Below are 20,849 nucleotides of genomic sequence, written 5' to 3'. Positions count from 1 at the left end.
AGCATAACTAGTCATCAACTTCTTCAGATCGTAATCATACAGATGGTCCCTAATCGTTCGCAACAGCTTCTTCATCAGCCTCTTCATGTCTCACTTCCTCAGCACGAGAAACATCATTATCTCCCGGCGGTGCAGGCGCAGGCGCAGTGGCCGTCGCCGTCGCTGTCGCTGTCGCCCCCAACGGCGAATAATCACCATTCGTGTCGATAACCCTCCTCAGCTCCACCATGCGCTTATCAAACTGCTCCATCATTTCTTCCAGCGTCTGTGGTCCCTCCTTGTCCTTTCCGACGGGTATGTCGCGCGCATAGCCACCCGTGCCTTCGATGCGGAGCATGAGCGTGTTGGTCACACTCACCTGATCACCGGTGGGAGTGTCGAAGGTTGGTGCTGGGCTAAGGGAGGCGTCGAGGACTTGCCAATCTGGCGTGAGGCTGTGCGCGGAGACAATGCGGTATCCATATGGCTGTTGTTGCTGTCTCTGAGCGGGCGACGATGATACGACGGTTGTCCCTGTCCCTGCCGATGTACCGGCTAGGAGCGCGTCGGGCGCAGAAGACGGGKTTCCGATTGCGGTGGCTGATTGCTCAACGTCTAAAACGATGAACCGCTCCTTAACGCCTGGTATTGGTGGCGGTAAAAGGGATGGTCTGTCATTCTCAAGTTTATGTGATGATTGTTGATCCGCAGAGTCTAATCTTTCTTCCGAATCGTTGCGCGGAGGAGGGGATGTCGCATCGTGGTGCCCTGCTTCGAGGACTCGCAGTGACGCTTCGGTCATTAGTTCCGCGTCATCGTCGGAGAAGATGTAGTGCACGGTTGGATGATGATAGTCGGCAGAGTTTGCGTCTTCGATTAGTGTAAAGAAAGGCTTGAAGTTTGCTGGTGTTGGTTTTGGTCTGTTGTCGTGGTCGTCGTTGTTGTAGCCTGATTCGACGTCTTCGAAGGGGCGCTCGGGGGCGGGTTGGTGGTCATCGTGTTGTTGCGGACTCTCGCCTAGCTGGGTGTAAGATGCATCGCTGCGCTTGTTGTATTCGGACGAAGGGGCGATGGGTCGCGGCCTTGATGTTGCGGTGGATGGATTCGCGCTGGTGGTGTTTGCGGCGCGGAAGGGAGATTGTCTAGATGAAGAGGACGGCTGGACGAAGTTTTGTTTAGGCAAGGACGACATCTCCAGAATAATGAGTACCTAGGTAACTTAGAGGCACAAGAGAAGAATAGATGATGGCTACATGTTTGTGATGGTTGGTCGAGTCGAAGCTTGGAGGTACATATGTGGAGGAAGGTTGAGGTCAGTGAACATGGCGCATACAGATGGCTGAGAGGATCCACTTTAGCTTAGCTTCACGCGACGTTCTACATGACCAGACTCAATTGACGATTTCCCCCCCTTCCCAATATTGATTTTCTAATAGACAGTTCAATTTGTACGTAACTTGAGAGTGAAAAAAAGCCTAAATAATTCATGGAACTAACTTCGCTTCATCCTGAACGCCAACAAAGGGTATCAAAATTTTTAAAACTCCAACCAATGCAATAGCAGCGGATATATATAGTCTACGAGGCAGGCCCGACAGGTTGACCGGGGTCTTGCGACTCCTCGTTGTTCTTTTTCCATTCGAATTCTGAGAAAAGAAGTCAGTCTTGTACATTCCGAGTTCAGCTCCATGACTTACTCTGACGGCACATGGGACAAAGTCCTTTCGAGGATTCTTGAGCAATCCACGTAAGAAGACAGTGCTGGACACGGTTAGTCGGTTGATAGCTTGAGGCGACTACTGTCGAACGTACCATGTGGAAAGAATGACCGCATGTCCCGATTACTGATATCGATTAGTACTGCTTTTTGTCAATTGCGGAGGAAACATACACAGCGCGCAGTCATCGCCGGGGAATTTGCAGGTTGGACAAGTTCCGTCGAACTGGACGCGGCAGATACCGCACACTTCGTCTTCGGGCATGTCCCAGCGCCAGGATGCCACGGCGTTCCATTCTTTGATTGTGACCTTCATGATGTAGAAAACTGATGCGCGAGGAGTAGAGTGCGTTGTGTTGTGCTGGTGGGGTGTTGCTGGGTAAAGAATCAAAGAATAAACAGAGACATGTCGCACTAAGCCCAGAAGAGTGGCGGATAGCTATCTGATAAGCGGCAGCCCGAGCTCGGAGCTTCCCCAACTCTTCGTCCGCCCTCTTTCTCCCTCGAGTCCCTCCAGACCTTGCACTCGTCCTGACAAATACAACAGCGACTCCACATCGCGCCATCACGCTACTCATCCTCACGAGAGGCTAATCAAATTATTTGACATGTAACTCATCTATCCTGTGACCATGACTTGGACAGCCCTTCGGTCTTCGTTGCGCCCCTCTCTCTTCACACGTCTCCCCCGTCAGCAAGCCACCATGACCCAGACACAGCAGAGGTTCAACTCCTTCTCGTCCTATCTAGTTACCCCCCACGAACTCAACAACGCCTTGAAACATTACCCCTCTAGCGAGATTTCTACCGCGCCTAGAGTCGTCCCCCTCTGCGCAGCATGGTTCATGCCAAACGACCCCGAGGGACGTACAGGCATTCAAGCATTCCGCAAAAGCCACATCCCGCATTCACGATTCTTTGATATCGATGGCGTCAAAGACGAGGACTCACCTTATCCTCACATGCTTCCCACTAAGGAGCGTTTCGCCGAAGCAATGAGCGAACTGGGCATTCACCGTGATGACGAAGTTGTTGTTTACGATACGGCCGAGCAGGGCATACTCAGTGCACCGCGTGTCGGCTGGACGCTACGTTTCTTTGGTCATCCTAACGTGCACGTGCTTAACAACTTCAAACTGTGGGTGGAGCAGGGCTTACCTACGGAGTCGGGAGATGCCAAACCGTTTACCAAGACAAATTACCCAATTCCGTCTTATGACGTCGATCGAGTAGTGCATTTTCCCGAAATGAAGGAGATTGCAAAGGATTACGGTAAAGAGGGGGCTGATGAGGTTGAGATCTTGGATGCGAGACCGTATGGCCGCTGGTCGGGTGAATCTCCTGAGCCTCGTGCTGGGCTGTCTTCGGGTCATATGCCTGGTTCCAAGAGCGTGCCGTTTGGTGAACTTCTTGACCCCAAGACCAAAGCATTTTTGTCTCCGGAAGAACTGCGCAAGGTGTTTGAGTCCAAGGGTGTCGATCCATCAAAGACCATTATTACTTCTTGTGGCTCTGGAGTGACTGCGGCGGTCATTGAGGCTGCGCTTACTGTTGCCGAGTTTGGTGATCCGGCGAAGCGACGGTTGTATGATGGAAGCTGGACGTAAGTTTTCCCCTTCTTGATGTGTGCAATTGCTAAAATTTGAATGTCTAGTGAGTGGGCTCAACGGGTGACGGAAGACAGCGGTCTGATCAAGAAGCTTACGACGTGATATAGCTCACCATGATTATATCTCAGCCACTTCAGCAAAAGTATCAGTATTCTCCCGCGATTACTTCTGCGCTCATTTCACATATGAATGAGTTCGTATCAGAGGTTCGAAAACCCAGCACTTGTATCTCTAAAATGAAGCCGCGGTGAAAAATGCAGGAAGCCTGCACCAATCAGCCACGCGCGTGATGTCAGTTGTCGCAAAATCGCTACCAACTTGATTTAAGACTCTGCTAATAGCGAAAATTACACAAAATATTGAACACATTCAATTCGTAGGCTGTAGTAGTCGAAATTTAAAGGCATCAGTCGCAAAGGCAGAAACCAGACATGATTGGCCGGCGGGTGCCTGGTCTTGGCTGTTGTTTCGGGCCTTTCAAGTCCAACATCGGCGGCCTCTCTCACCCTCTTGCTCTTGTCCCCGACCAACAGCCTCTCTACAAATGCACCCAACACTGTCCATGCCATGAACGAGGCATTCGATGATACAATGCTGGCTAACATCAAGTCTTGTTTTAACTGTGAGTCTCCCTCCCATCCGTCTTTCTTCGTCGCGCCATACACCAGGTCATCACCGACACAACCCCCACATTGCTCGTAGAGAGTCAGCACAGCTGTAGCGTTGTTGACTGAGCGTCTATTGACTGATCGATGACTAGTCTTCACTTTGAACTACATCTACTACCCCCTTTAGGGTCCGCTCTCTTTCCTCTACCCTTTTCTGCCGAATCCCCCATTGGGCGAAACTCTCGGCAACATGTCGGCGGCTCGAAAAGTGTTCCACTGTGCTGTGGACGACACCGTCCTAACCACCAACGTCAGCGAAATCAAGCGCTGGGCTTCCAACGGGGCAATTACACTGTTTGTTCCGCTATACAGTAGGCTGACCGACGTCCCCCGCAGTCATCACCGCCCAGCTTGCGATATTGGCTGACACACTGATTATTTGCAGCTCTCGAACGTCTTCAGGAACCCAAGCGTGGTGGTTCTCAAGTCGCTATAAACTCTCGCGAAGCCGTCCGTTTTCTCGACCGCGTCACCTCCGGCAAAGACAGCATACCAGCGGATCGGGTTGTGCTCCAGGGACCTATGGAGCAATATGACAACTGGGCAGATGCGGAGCAGTTTTTTCTTCCGGAGTTTGAAGAAGAGGTTGACGAATACGCCGCACCGAGAGACGGCGATATTACCGATATTACCACACCCAAGACTGAGATTGCGAAAGTGAATGGTATTTCAGCAAAGTCGGCACCCGAACAAAAGGGACCTGGATTACCCGGATTGCCAAGTGATTTATCGCAGATGCTGTTGAGCAAGCTGAATTTCAAGGGACCGGCTGCGGTTGGTGCTCAGAACGACATCAAGTCTTCTGTCTCGATCCCTTCGGTCGGTACTCAGAGCGACGAAGGATCGCGAGCATCGTCCCGTAGCTCTCAAACCAGCCCGGAGTATGCGAATGGAAATGCCAAGCGTGGCCACAATCGTTCGACTTCAACATCTTCGAACGCACCGCCAACTCCTGCAGTACTGCGACCATTGCTAAGTGCGTTGTTATGGCGTCTGCATCACGACGAGGGTTCTATCGGCGTCCCGCAAAACCTCACACTCATCAGCAACGATCGTGACATTCAGGTTTGGGCCCAGAAGTTCGGAATCATGACCAAGAATATTCATCAGCTTCGAACGGCTATTCAGTACGAAGAGAAGGAATTCAAGAACCGTGTGAAGTATGCCGAAAAGACGCAACATGTCGCTCCATCGCCAAAGCCGCTTTTCTCGTACGAGAATGATAGCGAGGAGGATGAGCTAGTATTTGTTCCTCGCGGCGGTCGAGGAAAAGGTGCAGGCCGTGGCAGTGGAAGCCGAGGCGCAAATGGTCGCAAGACTCGAGCAGCTACCGCTGCAGCTATTGCGCAGGCTGACACTACCGTTGAAGTGCCTTCGCAGCCTATCGATCCAGATTCCTTTAGCCGTTCGATTGGCGCGACGACGGTTGTCAAGCAGCCTCCCTTGGACCTGAGTTCTCAGTCCGGGGCCTCTCGTGGTTTGGCAGCTGCTTCTAGGCGCAATGGCGATGAGCATAATCATGGTCAGGCCAATGGTGGTAACGGCGGCAGTAGCCGTCGTCGTCAGCGCGGTGCCGGAAGCACTCGAGCAAACACCTCCACTCGCGGTGGACGTGGACAAGGAAAGTTATGGGTTCCTTAAAGATAAAAGCGCGGATTTCACTTGAAGTCCTAGAATCTCTCTCTCTCCATTATCACGAAATCGGGAATCTGTTTCCACTGCAATCGATACATGATGGACTTGACCGTCTTCCTAAGTGCGGGATGGTACCTATATCTACTTGCTGGAATCGAAAAACTTCCTGAAATCGGAACTTTCTTATCTTCCAAGATTTGAGGCTACTGTGCCGTGCTTGAATATACTTGGGGATTCGTTCCTCTAGGCTTGGTATACGGTGGCATTGTCTTCTTGACCGGGTTTTCTACTTTCTCGTCCGTTGCTTCTCATCAGATGGCCGCACTGATTTAGTCACATTCGATTTGAGAACGGATAACCCGGCGATAAAAGACATGCTACAAGTTGATTGGCATCGAAAACATATAAACTACAAAAAAACGGGCGTCGGCCCGAATCATTTTGATTCTATGATTGACTTGGGTCGATCATTACCTCGAGACTGATACAGGACTCGTAACGTCTCGGGATGTGAAGGGTTCATATGATGTGATACTACATATCGAAAGTGTGACAAGTCTGGTTATTTTGCTTTCTTTCAATTTTTGCTGCGTTGATCTTGTGTTTCGATTTTGTGTTGCTGGCCGATGGCTCGTTTTATTGGCTATGCATAGCAGACATCCAAATTGAATCTAATTTGCCGGTAGGATAAACAAATATTATTTCTATCCATGATGTTATATAAACGTTCTGTCATCCACCGATTTATCTCAGATGTTATCAAACCCACCGCGTCGGATGCCCATCCCCATCATCCAACGCCGCCTCCTTCGTCTCAACATAAACCCTACCATCATTACCACGATCAAAAACCTTCTCCCTCAAATACTCCGGCACAACCTCATCTTCCGCGAAAAACCCTTCCGTGTACCCCATCGCCTCCCACGATTTATCTCTCGCATCCATTTCTGCTGGGTAGATTGCAACTGGCCAGATACGACAGGCGAGGTAGTATACTACTCCGGCCACGATGGTGGATAGTAGGAATCCCATATTGTAGATCTTGACTGCTGCGGGGCCAATTGAGCCGGGTGATAGCACGGATGCGACGCCGGGGATTACGAGGGCGATTGCGACGATCCAGGCTATGAAGGCACGCGGGTTGAAGCCGTGGGTGTAATGGTAGATTGAGTCGTCGGACGGTTTGTAGAGGGAGGGGACGTGCAGGTTGCCTTTACGGATGAGCCAGTAGTCGACTCTACTAATATATTAGTACATAATAGAGAGCGGATGAGGAGGGTTGAGGGAACGTACATCATGCATGCCACGATGGGACAGATGAAGCAGAGATAGGAGCCGAGGAAGTTAAGGAATGAGGTTGCGGAGTGGGTGAGTTTCCAGGGGACTATCATCACGTCAGTCATCTTCAAGTTATGTGATGCAAGGCAGAGGGTACGTACCGCACACCCAGGCGAGGATAAAGCACAGAACCTGGCCACGGACAATGGTGAAATGTCTCGGAAACAAGCCTGTCAGATCGCATCCAACAGGGATCGAATTACTCGTAAAGTTTGTGACGAATGTTGCGAATGCCTTCGACCATCACATCAGTATTGCAAATCTGTACGGAGACCCGAATGAAAGTACCTGAATACCAGCAGCGAGAAACACAAGCGTCCTGGCGCCCGGACTCCAGTAATGATCCAGAACACTAGAGTAGAAATCCCACAGATTCCAGTACGCCTCTCCAAACTGCTTGTATCCCGCAGCAGTAATTACCATGCCCAAAAACACGACAAGCGGTTTACTAACCACCAACCCAATAGGCATGGGAAGCGTATCGCGCGGCTTTTGCACGTAGCGTGCCAGATCCGCGATGTTGACGAGTGGAGGAATGACGTTTGAGACGATGGAGTTGATGGCTTTCATGAATGACCAGCCGAGGGCGGCACCGGAGACAGTCTTCGAACTTAGGCCGTTGAAGTCTGCGCCGTGACTTGATGCCTTTTTTCCTCGAGGGGTCATGTTAGTATTCAGCGAGAAGGGAGATCATAAGGGGCGCACGCACGAGAGCCCATATCATGGTTACTATCAATCCGATAGGTGCAATGACGGACTTGATCTGGAAGACTCTTGACATTTTGCTGGGATGCACGAATGCGAATGGGAACTGGATGAGCCACAGCAGGCCAAAGGCTAGAAGATTGGCGGAGGTGATGGCGGCGCTCGCAGGGAGGTCTGTTTCATGTCAATTGTGAGTCAAGGTAGGATTGCCAGAGCTGGAGGCATACGGTTAGGAAAGTCAGTCCATCGGTGTCCAAAGACGCAACGTAACATGACCGCGAGGAATTCGCTGGCGTAGTATGTCTGGATACTCATGTATAAGATTGCGACGACCTGAGAATTAAGTCTTAGTATTGATTATGAATAATCTCGAGAGAAATGGAGATTTACACCACGAATGAAAATGAACACAAGAGAGCCGTAAATGCCGGCCGATGCACGGACAAGAGTTGGATATCCAATATGATATCTCGCAGGTCCTCTCGCATTCAGAAAAAGGAGAATAGCAATCATAATCGAAACGATGACTACCCAACCATCGGGTCAGCCGGACATCTCGCGGATTCACGTTTAAGATCCCCAGATGAGGTCACATACTAGACGCAATAAAAATAGTCCACCAATTTAACCCGATTGCATACAAACTGGCACCGGCATTATACGTCGTTGGCGAAAACGCAATACTGAACTGGAACGCGAAAAACGACCATGCGGACCAGATCCGTTGCGACGGTGGCGATGGATCGAGATCCTTGTTGGACCATTTTCCGAATTGTCCGCTTTCTTCGCTCTTGTCTGAGTCATTGCTTACTTTGAGTTTGTCGAGGATTTGTTGGGTTCGGTGGGTGAAGGGGGTGCGTGAGGAGGCCATCGTTACTGATCATCAGCCAGAGGTTTAATTTCCTAACATGATATCAGGCTAGACAATTCTGTCTTTCTTATACTTGATTTCCTAGATAATATCTCTTATCACAGCTATCTATCAGATGTTGTCAAAACCACATCCCTCAGCTTGGACGCCGTTGACCTTATCAGCCGCCTATCATCGGTGCGGGCGATAGCCCGATACGGATGGATTAGGGCTGCGATAAGATCTAAATTATGTATACTGCACGCTTGCGTATGGCGCACTTCTTTTGATTCTGATTATATTAATATTCTGCAGTTTCCTTGAGATCTCTCTTTCTACTCATCTCAAGTTCAAGCAGTAGCATACCGTCGAAATGGTCAAAAGAATCCGCCTCGGCATCCTCACTCCCTCCTCAAACACAAGCCTCGAACCACTCACCCAATCCATCATCTCACAGCTCCCCAACGTCAGCGTACACTTCTCACGCTTCACAGTCCTCAAAATCAGCCTTGAGAATGACGCGCTCGCGCAATTCCAAAACGAAAAGATAATCGAAGCCGCAAAACTACTCGCTGATGCGCACGTTGACATGATCGGTTGGAGCGGCACATCGTCCGGCTGGCTCGGGTTTGCGGCCGATGAGAAATTGTGCGAAGAGATTACTGCTGCCACGGGGATACCATCAACGACATCTGTGCTCGCACTCAACCGCGCATTGCAAGTACTCGGAGAGAAGGAATTGGGCCTGGTGACGCCGTATAAGGACGACGTTCAAGAAGCCATCATCAAAACATACGCCACTATCGGCATCGACTGCAGCAAGGAACGCCATCTAGGCCTATTCACAAACAGACATTTCGCAGACGTCACGGAATCTACGCTGGATGACATGGTTGCTGCGGTTGCGGCGAAAGACGTCAAAGCTATTTCGACGTTTTGTACGAATCTGTATGCAGCGCAGAGAGGAGCGGTCTGGGAGGAGAAGTATGGAATTATCTTGTTGGATACAGTTGTTACGGTTGTTTGGGAGATGTTGCAACTCTGTGGGGTGGATAGCAGTCAGATTAAGGGATGGGGGCGGTTGTTTTCGGTTCCTCTAAAGACTGAGAAATGAGTATTATAGCTGTTGATTGTCTGAAAATAATATCGTACAAATCGTACAAGCATTTATGGAGGCATAAATCATTCATACCAAAGAGGCTTATCGGGATGTACCGCCTATCTCGGGCAACTCTATGGGCGGCCAACTCTATTCTTAGCAGACATGCTCGGCTACTGCTGGATGTTCCAAGTATTATCGGTTGGCATCTCGCCATGTCCTGTAGTTCCCGTGTTCAAAACCTCAGCCAAGTGTGGGGAGACAATGAAGTTACGCGCCAGTCCATCTGCCATCAAAGTACGTAGGCGTACCAGACCCAGTGACATCAAATTCTCATGATTCTTGTATTGACGACTGAGATTCTGCAACCAGATATCAAGTAAATGTTTCGTTCGTGAAGCATGCTGCAATGTGGGCGCTTGAATGAGGAGGAGAAGAATGAAGTTCGAGACCGTAGCAAAGGATATCCGCGTCCCTGTTCAAATCAGCAAAAGTACTTGAGCCTCCTGGGTAATGATCAACTTACAAGGGTACCAAAATGTATCAAAATCAACTGGTGTCAAAGCGCCAACAAAATTGACAATAATGCCCGCACACTTCTCGGCAGCATTCAACGTCGCCTCTGCAGCATCGCCTAATTCCGAAAAGTCCACAACAGGAAGCTGATCTAGACCCTGCCCATCATATCCTAAATCTTCGAGCAGCCAAGAGATATCCTGGGGATATTTGTCATCGGCTATTGGTGGCGGCGGGGGTGATCGGGCTAATGGGCGTAAGATAGCGCGATATACAAATAGCTCGAGTATCAGATATGCGAAATGTAGTGAGCTAACACCTTCAATGCGGGGCGCCTGATAATTATTTTCGTGTTTTTGTTTGATGCGTAGAGATTCAGGAAGAGAAGCGTACCACGCCTGCAACTCTTCGCGGATAGGCCGGGCAGCGTTGATAGAGATTCGAAAATCCTCGCACATCCTTTGAGATGCTCTTAGGGTATAGAATGTTTGATGAATATCGTCTGCGATGATGGCCAATTTCGTGAATGACCTAAATGTAGCCCCATTTTCAAGACTTTCATCTTGGCCGTCGACAACAAAGTCATTTTCATCCAGACTTTGGACATCCCATTCTTCTCGATCAACAAACGGCGGGCGCCCGATGAGCAAACTTCGCCACTTGTCCTCCACATAGACAGCCCACCACAATCGCCGTCGAAGCCTTTTCTCCCACGCCGGGATACCCCATGGTCGAGGCTCAAGATGGAGACCCAAGGATGATGCCAAACCTACTGTAGTTCCAAGGAACGACCACAGAAATGGACTGTCTGCCAATGCACTTTGACTCCCGACTGGTAGGCGTTGTAGATACAGCAAACAAGCTTGAAGAACAGACAAGTGTGGCGTGTGAATTTCCTGCATGATGAGTTGATACACTCTTCGCCATAGTTTATCGCATATCTGGTTGTCATAGACTCCGCATAAGACTAACTGTGGGTCATGAATCTTGAACGGTAAAGCCGATGCATAGAGTGCCGCCAGTAAATGAGCTGGGATATTTTGCAAAGACTGTTCAGTAATTTTCGACATAAAACCCATCTGAGACCGAGAGATGACTGGCATCACAGGGAAAACAAACTTCATGAATCTTGCGTCGATGATCAGAAAACGAAAGCAAGCAAAATTAGGTTAGACTTTTTTATACTTACAACGGGACCAACCGTACTCCAAATTTAGGCGGAATCATTTCATTCAGCTCATCCCTAATCTTGAGTACATCCACCTCTGCAGAACATGATGTGGCTTCCTTGGATGGCACAAGGAGGGAGTCTTCGGTCACCAGAAAATGCACAGGGACTAGACCCTCCACCGGTACCCCGCCGACATTTCGAAAATGAATACCATGGAGATGTCGCATGCCATTATCGTCGTACTTACAATGTCGCAGTAGCCATGGATCCGATTCTGCTGACGTGCCGAAGAGCTGTGCAGTCGAGGCATTCAATTGATCAAGAGAGCGAATGTGCTGGATTTTTGGAGTGTCTCTGATATTGTTGATGACATCTATAGAGCCAAAGCTGGCTGCTGGTTTGGCTTGCTTCCTGTTTGTTGTAGGTAGGGCATGATAAGACCGGTTATGATATACCCTCGGGGAGACGCTGGTATCAACTTGAAAAGTAGTGTTGCCGTGATTTGTTCTTTCGAACCTCATATACTCGCTGGATCTGTCAGGACTTGGCGCAAAGTACGAAGAGTGGTCAGTCGGTTTTGTAGATGCTCGTCTGTTAACTATCTCACGATTCCGTGGATTGGGCGGCTTGTCAAATGTACAAGATTTGCCGACATTCCAGCAATTGCGACAAGGCCCGCTTTCAGGCAGGATGCAAGCTATCTTCCTGGAGCGACAGCGATCACAAGGCCGCTTTAACTTGGAGCGATATGGTCGAGTACCAGCTGGACTAGCGTCTGCATCCATCGTATGCACGGTGATATTGAAGATGGTGACATGTTGGTCGAGAACCTTAGCTTTGAGAGAGTTAAGATAAGGAAGTCCCACCTATAACCCTAAGGGTTATCATCCTCGGCCGAGGCTTTGTTCTAGCCCTAGAGTGTTCACTTTTTAACAGCCGATTAAAGTCGTTGACTCGTTGCCCGGCTGTTTACTTGGTGGGCAATCCACAGTAATACCACACGACTAAAAACGAGCCCCTGTTAATGGGGTGGTAATATAGTGGTCATTAAGTCAGTCACTAACACTATATGACTTACAGGCTTACTGTATGTTTTGTAAGCCGCCAGCCGTAGAGGCTAAAAGCAGCAATGGAATTCGTGCAATATTACTAAAAGAAACCTGGGAACTGGACATGTCAAGGCAGAGATCGTCGCGAATTTGCTTAGTGCTAACAAAGTGCACTGCTGATGCTGGATGCAATGATTTGTGATGCCAGCTTACTGATCTGGACGCCGAGTTCCCGTTCGGGGTATAAATATCGCTGCAGTCTCTGGCCTAAGCCTACATTCCCACTTGTTCAAGGCAAGAGAAAAATACGAATGCAATATGCGCCTGTCTTTGGCAAAATTACTTGCACTGAGCTGCCTCTACGAGGTCAGCCAGGGAAGTCCCGTTCCATTGGGAAATGAATATCAATTGCAGCCATATAACATAGATCTGTCATCCAGGGTGCCTCGAATGCTCGACCTGATTAAGGGAACAAAACTTCCAGCGCAACCCGTATATATCAACACAGGCACCTCAGCGGGAATCAGTCTGAGTCTCTTGGAAAGCTTTCAAACCGAATGGCAAACCATTTTTGACTGGAATCGTGAGCAAGAGGAAATGAACAAGTAAGTCTTCACATTCGACCCACAATGCTTGCCTCAGAGAAGAACATGCTACTAAATTTTCGATAGATTCAACCACTACACGGCCGTTATTGAAGGGCTGAAAATCCATTTTATCCATGAAAGGTCCGAGGCTGAAGACGCTATTCCCCTGCTTCTGGTCCATGGCTGGCCCGGCTCTTTTCTAGAGTTCGTTCCCGTCATCAATGAACTCACCCAGAATGCCACCACAGCGACTGGACAGAATGTCTCATTTCATGTGGTTGTGGCTTCTTTACCCGGCTTCGCGTTCTCTTCTTCGCCTCCGGTGAACTGGACCGTGGCAGATACAGCACGAGTCTTCAACACTCTTCTCACGAAAGTCCTTCACTATGACACTTATGCCACATTCGGAACCGACTGGGGTGCAGGTATTGCATACAGCTTGTACAGTCAGTTTAATAACACAGTTCGCGCACTCTCCCTGGACTTTCTACCTTTCCAACCGTATACTCCAGCTCAGCTTGCTGCTGAGAATATCACACTATCACCCTTGGAGGAATTCGAGCAGGCCGAAGCAACGGAGTGGGAAAATACAGGCGAGGGTTATTTCATTGAGCAGACTACCAAAGTATGTACGCTTGAGACACAAACAGACCCCCGCTAGTCAATTTATGTGCCTGCCACTGACTTTCTACTTTCGATGGCCAGGCCAACACAATCGGCCTCGCACTTTACGACAACCCTGTCGGCCAACTTGCCTGGATAGGAGAGAAATTCGTCAACTGTGAGCTTAATAATTCGCATATTCGGCCTTACGGTCAGCCTAGAGTGAAATGCAGTCGAATTGACTTGACACTGTTTTGTAGGGTCCGATCCCAACGCGGGACAGTCTCCTTCTGTGCTCACACACAATGAGATTCTCCGCAGTGTCTCTCTCTATTACCTCTCCGAGTGCTTTGCCTCTTCTGTCGTTATCTACCAACAGAACGCCAATGGGTTTTCAACTGTGTACACCAAAGCGAACAACGACGCGCCATTACTCTTCAGTGCATTCAAGTATAATGTTGGGTTTTGGCCCCCCGCGGTGGTCGCGAAGACTGGAAACTTGGTCCTTTATACCAGTGAGTAAACCTTATTGTCTGAAAATGAGTATTTGAGAATGGATTGACTGATTGAGATTGGGTGCGACAGATCATGAATCGGGTGGCCATTTTCCTGGTCTAGATAACCCTCCGGCTTTGCTAGAGGACTTGCGCGAGATCGCAACTTATTGGTCCAATTAGGTAAAATGCTGTCGCATGAATAAAGAAAAGACAAGATTATACTGGAAGAATTCGGATCGGAATAATCATCAAGAGCTTGCTGTTCACGATTGGACTTGCTTGCATCGCGAGAGGCTTATATGTACCAACAATCGGTTCCCAATGTCATTACAATTTGGACAAATGCATGATATATATCATTAAAGCTTCCAATAGGTCCTTTTTCATTTTTATATTTCCTGTGGTCCTTTTTTATTTCAGAAGACCTTGGGAGTCTTGATATTTGCCTCCGATAATCACGCTATAAAACTGAACCACAGTAAAACTACACACCAGACGACCCTAAAGACATAATACTCTCTACGTGACTTTAAAAGGCGTAGCTTAGTGCACTGATAATTTCTCAACGATATTCAGGTCCAGCGTCGCTTGGCTTGAACATTGAATTGTTAGGGTAAGCATACAGAGAGAAGAACCTCACCACTTGTAGGGCCGGATCTACGCCTCTCAGATTTTTGGATATGATGTCATGGAAAGTCCAATCACAGCCTCACCAACTGCTCTCTCGCTTCGTGGGACCTGATGTTACAAATCCAGATGTTGCCGGATGGCCGGAGTTGAGCGTTTCAAAGGCGCTGCTCCCAGATAATGCGGGAGTATTTCCTACTGGCTGCAGGTTCTATAGATTTTAGGAGATACTCCTATTGGCTGGTTTCGGGTCCTCTACTACCGAAGTCTCGGAGACATTGAAATTACTATTATATGACGCGACTACATACGATCTATAAATGATTTGACATCCGCAGGGTATTTCTTTTGTTGCTCTTTGGAGGAGTCCAATTGACCAATAACACCAGCGCATCAAGACAAGCTTTTAACATTCTAAAGCCACTACCTGCATTTGTCTTTATACTTACACATTTCCAGATGTCGTCCGATAGCGTCTCCTTTGACGTATTTCGTGGCGTCTCTGGCAGTATTGTTGCCGATCATGCGACCAAGTCACTCGGATACAATGAAATCTTCATCGAGACGACGCACTCCGGCCTATGCGGAACTGATTTACACTACATGCACTCCGGCAAAGTACTGGGGCACGAAGGTGTCGGTATCGTGCGCAAATTGGGACCAGGTGTGACCTCAGTGAAGGTTGGTGATCGAGTTGGATTCGGATATACTAGAAAGGTTTGCGGCAGATGTCAACATTGTTTGTCTGGTAAGTCAATAGATGTATCTTTGCAGAGGTGGAATACTAACACGATTGAATAGGATGGGATCAATTTTGTGAAAACGTGGTGGATTTCGAAACTCGAGGAGACCCAGATATTGGCTCCCTCTCGAATGGTGTTGTTTGGGATGCCGGTACCGTGGTCCCTGTTCCTGATGGATACGACTCCGTCGATGCTGCACCTTTACTCTGCGCGGGTGGAACCGTCTGGACTGTCCTGACTGAATATGGCATCAAGGCCACGGATCGGGTCGGTATTCTTGGTATTGGAGGACTTGGACACTTGGCAGTCAAGCTCGGTGCTGCATTGGGTTGTCATGTGGTTGTACTTTCCAGCTCTGACTCAAAACGACAAGAAGCCTTTGAATTCGGGGCGAAGGAATACTATGTCTTAAAGCCGGGCAAAAAGCCCGAGGGCCTCAAACCTCTGGATCACTTGTTGGTTTGTGGAAGTTCATCGAGCATGGACTACACCTTGTACGTCGTTTCCCTATCCCACTTCAATTTTTTGCCAAATAACTAATTCGACCGACAGCCTTATCGAATTGATGGCCGTCCACGGTTCCATCTATCCTCTCACTGTCTCTTCCGACAAGGTTCCCGTCCGTCTCCATGATGCTGTTCTCAAGGGCGTGCGATTTCAGGGAGTATTGACGGCCTCTCGAAGGAGCCTCCGTAAGTTATATGAATTCGCGGCGGAGCGAGATATTCATCCCACTGTACAAAAATTCCCGATGTCTGTCGAGGGTATCGAGGCAGCTGCCAAGACCCTTGACAGTGGTAAGATGCGCTATCGTGGTGTTCTATGTTGGAATTAAAACATAGACGATGTTTTTAGACTTGATGATATTATGAAGTTTGCATTTAGACGCAGTATTTTAATATTCTTTTGTCATGATGCAATACCATTCGAATGTTACGAAATGGCCTTGCCGGTGACACGATGGACTATCTCTATGGAAGTCCCATATACCTGATCGATCTGTAAAATGCTGAATATATGATAAGACGCAGTCATCGATTTCTGGGTAAAAGGTCTATCAGATACGATTAAAGTTGGCTTCGCATTCATGCTCATTCAGACAACCGGAGCTGCACATATCAGCAGCGAGAAAGCAAAAAGGAAGCATTTTTGGCACGCTTGATACAGAAATCTCAGTCTTATTTTTAAAAAACAAAACGTAGCGAGCTCTTAATTTGAGAAGCCAAATATTAGTGGAATGTAAGTAGCCAAAGCATGTATGGGGCTCAATTCCTGGGGAAAAACTACAGTCGTGGCAAGCCTGCTCAAAGAGCCAAACGTGGTGCCGGTGTCAGGACAACAAATCACCATTGGAACGACCATAATCGGTATGCAAAACGCGAAGTCGGAGTAGCATGACTGAGTGACAAGGACGTCAATCACAACAAGAGGTTTGTGCATGATTCCCGCGCTATTTTACATGGCAACAGCAACTCCTATTCCAGGACCGTGCAACAAATGAGGTCATGATGTACCGGTAATATTAGGGTTATTGTTGCTTTCGCTACAGGAGGTAAAATCGCGGGGAAACGTAGATCATAATACCGTTCTGTATTCGGAGTACCGGAATACCTGGCATCAATACACAACGGAGCCTCGGAGATCATCTCAATATTGAACGAATGCAGTGAAGCCTACTACTTGAAAGAAACTCACTTACCTTCGGAATGACAGAGATTCAGCGATTTCTATCAAGGATAATATAGTGGGCCGAATCTCCGATGTACATGTATAAATACTTTGATGCCATCCCATTCTGATTTTCAGAGTTCTTGAATTCTCACTCTCCAACTGGCCCTAAATAACCAAATACAAGCAGCACAAAATGAGCATCACGAATGAATCAAAACCCTATATCCCGCTGGCAGGATTAGCCAGCGATGGATGGTCCACTGAAGACGAGGCTACAGCTACATGCTTCTGCGGTGAAGTGCAACTAGTTTTTGTAAGTTTAGACTGTCGACAAATTGATGATCATATCTAACAATCACAAGCCCACCCATGGCCCAGGCCTGGTCGATACCTTCGTTTGCAATTGCACCGACTGCCGAAAACTGACTGCATCAATGTTCGCATCCAACTTCACCGTCGATGACCAGTACTTGAAGCATGTACGCGGCCAGGAGAACCTCAAAACCTTTGGCCAATCGAAGACAATTGGTTCCGGCAAAAAGATGACGAATTATTTCTGTTCCAATTGCGGCACATTGATGTATCGTCGTGGCGAGGCTTTCCCAGGACTGAGTATCCTGCGTATTGGCACAGTTGATGATTTCAACCTGCATGAGACGAAGTTGAAACCAAGAGTGGAACAGTTCACCAAAACTCGTGTGGGATGGTTTCACGGTATGGAGGGTATTAGGCAGGTCGAGGGTAGTGCTTATACATAGTCGAAGCCAACGAAGTGTCTTCATTTCACCCGCGGTCATTCGACATTATGTTATGTCATCCAGAAATATCACGCCCACTGTGGTCACAAATGGTCCAACTGCAGATTGGCAGCTCATTATATGTTCAAAGATAGTATCATTCTTGACCCAAAGCCAGGGGTATCGACAAAAAGGTACTGCTGTTCCTCGATGATGTATGGCCAAATTTCATGCTTTATGGTACCTTTTCCATAAGACTTATTAGTTTTCTTATTCCAAACATTGCTGAGGGTGGAAATTTTCAAACAAACTAAAAATTTCCTCCCGAGAGACTAGAAGGGAGAAAATAAATAGCCGTTGTCTCACCTAATCCCAAAAAATGCCCTACACCTAAGCCTCCCTCGGTGATGTCGCTCAAAATATATGTCTTCCCAGAGCCGCTTTCTCCAATTACCGAAAAGAGCTTCGTACCTTGAAGAGTGATACTATTCAATCACGTATCTCTTAGTAGCAGTACAAATTTCACTTACTGTTGTTTCAGAAATTGTACCACTGGGTAAGTGGCGTCCCTTGGTTGCTACAAGCAACTTTTTTGAGTTTCTCGTAACTCAATGAAGTGCCGCGAGAGCCGACAACCATAAATTTTAAATTTTTTGCTTTCCTCAGCACCTTCTGTCCTATTACTTGTTTGTTCTTCCAGAGATATTTCGCCCGGTTGGACAGGTTTCCAATCCATCTTAACGGTCAATGAACTTGGACGAACTTTCCACAAAGTCGGCTATATGAAGTGTTTAGCAATAGGTCAATGATTCAATCACCCGCTTATGCTTTTGAAAGACGTAGATTCGAGGTCGTAGGATAATATCATTAAATACGATTTTCGAATGGTTGCAAGGCTTACAATTCTGATCTATATGTCACTACGGCTATGGATCGATGAGGCCTCGTAAACAAATTACTGCTTTTGGAAGTTTACGAGGTGTGGATCGCCATGGCCAATACCTAAGGACTAATCACCTATCTGCGTGGTCTTTTATAGTCATATGAGTCATGGGGCACATAACTAAATCTTTGATCGATTTTAGTAGTGTACAAATTCGCATCCTTTCATTCTCGAAGCCTGTCCTAGTTTCCTTGCGATATTCGCCGAAAAACTACCACCACCACCACCACCACCACCACGAAAATGTCATCTATCAACGTCTTTGCTCGATGGAGACCACTCTCACAGCCCGAAGATAAACATGGAGAAATTCATCGCAAAACGTTGTCCGATTGCCCACCTCTGTTAGCTGTGTCTGTGAACCCTCAAGCATCCGCTGAAGGTCGTTCGTGGGTGAGCTCGCCAGCATTCCACGCTATATTTGAGCCGGGAGATAATAATCACACAGTGTACAACGATGTTGTAGCGCCTAATATCCCCAAAATCTTACAAGGCGAAAACTGCAGCGTCTTTGCATACGGCCATTCTGGCAGTGGCAAGACGCATACCATCCTAGGCTATGACTATGACTGCCAAAACAGTCAGAAGCTCGGACTGTGTCTTGCTGCCGCCAAACAGCTGTTTGACGCCCTACATGGTTTGAACGAAAAGAGTGAAGGGGAAAAGTTGGGTATCGGACTTAGCTTATTCGAATTGCGCAATAAATCGGCTTTTGACCTTCTCAATCACCGTAATCAGTGTCATATTAGGGAAGGGCCCGATGGCAAAGTTCACATTCGCGGGGAAACCGAGATTCTAGAAGGGGGTAAAGTTCGGGTTCGTCCCATTGTTCAGCGATTGTGTTGGACATTTGAATCTTTCCAACACGAGCTTATCCAGGCCATTTCTCAACGTACAACTGGATCATCGACTGTCCACGAACAAAGTTCTAGGACCCATGCGGTTTTCGAACTAGAGATTATCAGCCAATCTTTGATAGATGCAAGACACGCTTTATTTGACAGACAGTCCGAGCTTGTGCCCGTGGGGAAGCGTGCGACCGATATCAGGATAGAAGAAGAGTCGAAAGGCGTCATACGCACAGCGGATGGGTGTTGGGCACCCAATCCTAACTCTCGAATAGATCAGGAGCGCATAGACGTGGCTGAGGCAGAGAAAGCTCAATATGAGGCTCTCGTTACAGCTGCGGAACAAAATATTGAAGCTATCCTAGAAGCAAGTGCCTTTCCATGCCTTGGAGTGAAGATGGTGTTTGTGGATCTTGCTGGGGCGGAGTTTTATGATGACAATGGAAGTCGACCGCAGACGGTACGACAGACTCCTCAAGAGCGCCAAGAGGGCAGACAAATCAACACGGACTTGTTGGCGCTGAAGCAGGTGATGGGAGCTTGGGCTGAAGGTCAAAAGAGAATACCTTTTCGATCATCAACCCTGACCATGGCCCTCCGCGAGCACTTCATGAGCGCTGGGAAAGGGAACTCAACAATTATTGTCACTATCTCACCAGCAACGGAGCAGTATAAAGCGACACTCAACTCACTTAAATATGCGAGTCTAGTCGGAGCCGCTCGTGTTTGATGCTGTGTTATCTTGCTACTTGAAAGTAGATTACTCTACATAGCCTAAATTCACACGAAATTGGAATACTGGTGACGAAATTTGTTGATATTTGGTATCTAGAACATGGTAACATAGATCTAGTAATGGAAGTCGTATGAGTATAGATGCTTATAATATTTTTAATCCTACGTCAAAACTTAACATAGAACCATAGTTCAGAAATATTGGAAAGATAGACTAATACTACAAGTGATTTCTATTCTATATCTTCTCTTTGCCTCTTCAGTGCTAGTGTAGGTAAATATTCTCCAATAGAATAATAGGGCTTCAGCCTTTCCGGAGGCCGGCGTAGGATAAGAAGATCTTGGAGTCGCTACGATAGAAAACTCTATCGTAAGGTGTCAGATGTAGTGTGTGCTTGCCCACGTCGTATGGCTCTCATCATGCTGCAGTAGCTCATATGAAGATACTAGTATGACAAGTGTGATTCTACTCGATGATCTTAAAAACAGCAGGTTCTTATATAAGCACACCGTGATTGGAT

At 47.8% G+C, this 20,849-nt stretch overlaps 11 protein-coding genes across 11 annotated transcripts; 7 read left to right on the top strand and 4 right to left on the bottom strand.

The window, feature by feature from the left end:
* Positions 1 to 49: 49 nt before the first annotated feature.
* BHQ10_001207 (uncharacterized protein) lies at positions 50 to 1,171 on the bottom strand (the record flags this gene model as incomplete). Its single annotated transcript, XM_040873218.1, has 1 exon — positions 50 to 1,171. One exon carries the CDS (start codon positions 1,169 to 1,171, stop codon positions 50 to 52), a length of 1,122 nt encoding a protein of 373 aa, XP_040729712.1.
* Positions 1,172 to 1,557: 386 nt separating this feature from the next.
* On the bottom strand, positions 1,558 to 2,012 carry BHQ10_001206 (uncharacterized protein; the record flags this gene model as incomplete). Its single annotated transcript, XM_040873217.1, has 4 exons — positions 1,558 to 1,625; positions 1,677 to 1,740; positions 1,792 to 1,823; positions 1,871 to 2,012. 4 exons carry the CDS (start codon positions 2,010 to 2,012, stop codon positions 1,558 to 1,560), a joined length of 306 nt encoding a protein of 101 aa, XP_040729711.1.
* Positions 2,013 to 2,400: 388 nt separating this feature from the next.
* Positions 2,401 to 3,408, top strand: BHQ10_001205 (uncharacterized protein; the record flags this gene model as incomplete). The annotated part of the gene is made up of 2 exons (XM_040873216.1): positions 2,401 to 3,299; positions 3,351 to 3,408. 2 exons carry the CDS (start codon positions 2,401 to 2,403, stop codon positions 3,406 to 3,408), a joined length of 957 nt encoding a protein of 318 aa, XP_040729710.1.
* A 756-nt stretch (positions 3,409 to 4,164) lies between these two features.
* On the top strand, positions 4,165 to 5,615 carry BHQ10_001204 (uncharacterized protein; the record flags this gene model as incomplete). Its single annotated transcript, XM_040873215.1, has 2 exons — positions 4,165 to 4,285; positions 4,360 to 5,615. 2 exons carry the CDS (start codon positions 4,165 to 4,167, stop codon positions 5,613 to 5,615), a joined length of 1,377 nt encoding a protein of 458 aa, XP_040729709.1.
* A 753-nt stretch (positions 5,616 to 6,368) lies between these two features.
* Positions 6,369 to 8,523, bottom strand: BHQ10_001203 (uncharacterized protein; the record flags this gene model as incomplete). The annotated part of the gene is made up of 8 exons (XM_040873214.1): positions 6,369 to 6,846; positions 6,903 to 6,993; positions 7,049 to 7,181; positions 7,236 to 7,600; positions 7,653 to 7,826; positions 7,880 to 7,985; positions 8,043 to 8,179; positions 8,250 to 8,523. 8 exons carry the CDS (start codon positions 8,521 to 8,523, stop codon positions 6,369 to 6,371), a joined length of 1,758 nt encoding a protein of 585 aa, XP_040729708.1.
* Positions 8,524 to 8,875: 352 nt separating this feature from the next.
* Positions 8,876 to 9,616, top strand: BHQ10_001202 (uncharacterized protein; the record flags this gene model as incomplete). Its single annotated transcript, XM_040873213.1, has 1 exon — positions 8,876 to 9,616. One exon carries the CDS (start codon positions 8,876 to 8,878, stop codon positions 9,614 to 9,616), a length of 741 nt encoding a protein of 246 aa, XP_040729707.1.
* Positions 9,617 to 9,774: 158 nt separating this feature from the next.
* BHQ10_001201 (uncharacterized protein) lies at positions 9,775 to 12,073 on the bottom strand (the record flags this gene model as incomplete). The annotated part of the gene is made up of 4 exons (XM_040873212.1): positions 9,775 to 10,076; positions 10,128 to 10,364; positions 10,437 to 11,245; positions 11,307 to 12,073. The coding sequence occupies 4 exons, from the start codon at positions 12,071 to 12,073 to the stop codon at positions 9,775 to 9,777; spliced, it is 2,115 nt and encodes a 704-aa protein (XP_040729706.1).
* A 582-nt stretch (positions 12,074 to 12,655) lies between these two features.
* BHQ10_001200 (uncharacterized protein) lies at positions 12,656 to 14,204 on the top strand (the record flags this gene model as incomplete). The annotated part of the gene is made up of 5 exons (XM_040873211.1): positions 12,656 to 12,942; positions 13,009 to 13,549; positions 13,630 to 13,705; positions 13,788 to 14,042; positions 14,113 to 14,204. The coding sequence occupies 5 exons, from the start codon at positions 12,656 to 12,658 to the stop codon at positions 14,202 to 14,204; spliced, it is 1,251 nt and encodes a 416-aa protein (XP_040729705.1).
* A 906-nt stretch (positions 14,205 to 15,110) lies between these two features.
* On the top strand, positions 15,111 to 16,229 carry BHQ10_001199 (uncharacterized protein; the record flags this gene model as incomplete). The annotated part of the gene is made up of 3 exons (XM_040873208.1): positions 15,111 to 15,399; positions 15,453 to 15,888; positions 15,947 to 16,229. 3 exons carry the CDS (start codon positions 15,111 to 15,113, stop codon positions 16,227 to 16,229), a joined length of 1,008 nt encoding a protein of 335 aa, XP_040729704.1.
* A 1,029-nt stretch (positions 16,230 to 17,258) lies between these two features.
* On the top strand, positions 17,259 to 17,823 carry BHQ10_001198 (uncharacterized protein; the record flags this gene model as incomplete). Its single annotated transcript, XM_040873207.1, has 2 exons — positions 17,259 to 17,378; positions 17,428 to 17,823. 2 exons carry the CDS (start codon positions 17,259 to 17,261, stop codon positions 17,821 to 17,823), a joined length of 516 nt encoding a protein of 171 aa, XP_040729703.1.
* Positions 17,824 to 18,988: 1,165 nt separating this feature from the next.
* BHQ10_001197 (uncharacterized protein) lies at positions 18,989 to 20,323 on the top strand (the record flags this gene model as incomplete). The annotated part of the gene is made up of 1 exon (XM_040873206.1): positions 18,989 to 20,323. The coding sequence occupies one exon, from the start codon at positions 18,989 to 18,991 to the stop codon at positions 20,321 to 20,323; it is 1,335 nt and encodes a 444-aa protein (XP_040729702.1).
* Between the last annotated feature and the right edge of the window lie 526 nt (positions 20,324 to 20,849).

The sequence above is a fragment of the Talaromyces amestolkiae genome, assembly GCF_001896365.1.
Source record: "Talaromyces amestolkiae strain CIB chromosome Unknown scaffold1.1, whole genome shotgun sequence".
Taxonomy (NCBI): Eukaryota; Fungi; Ascomycota; class Eurotiomycetes; order Eurotiales; family Trichocomaceae; genus Talaromyces; species Talaromyces amestolkiae.
This window is presented reverse-complemented; position numbering and strand designations above follow the sequence as displayed.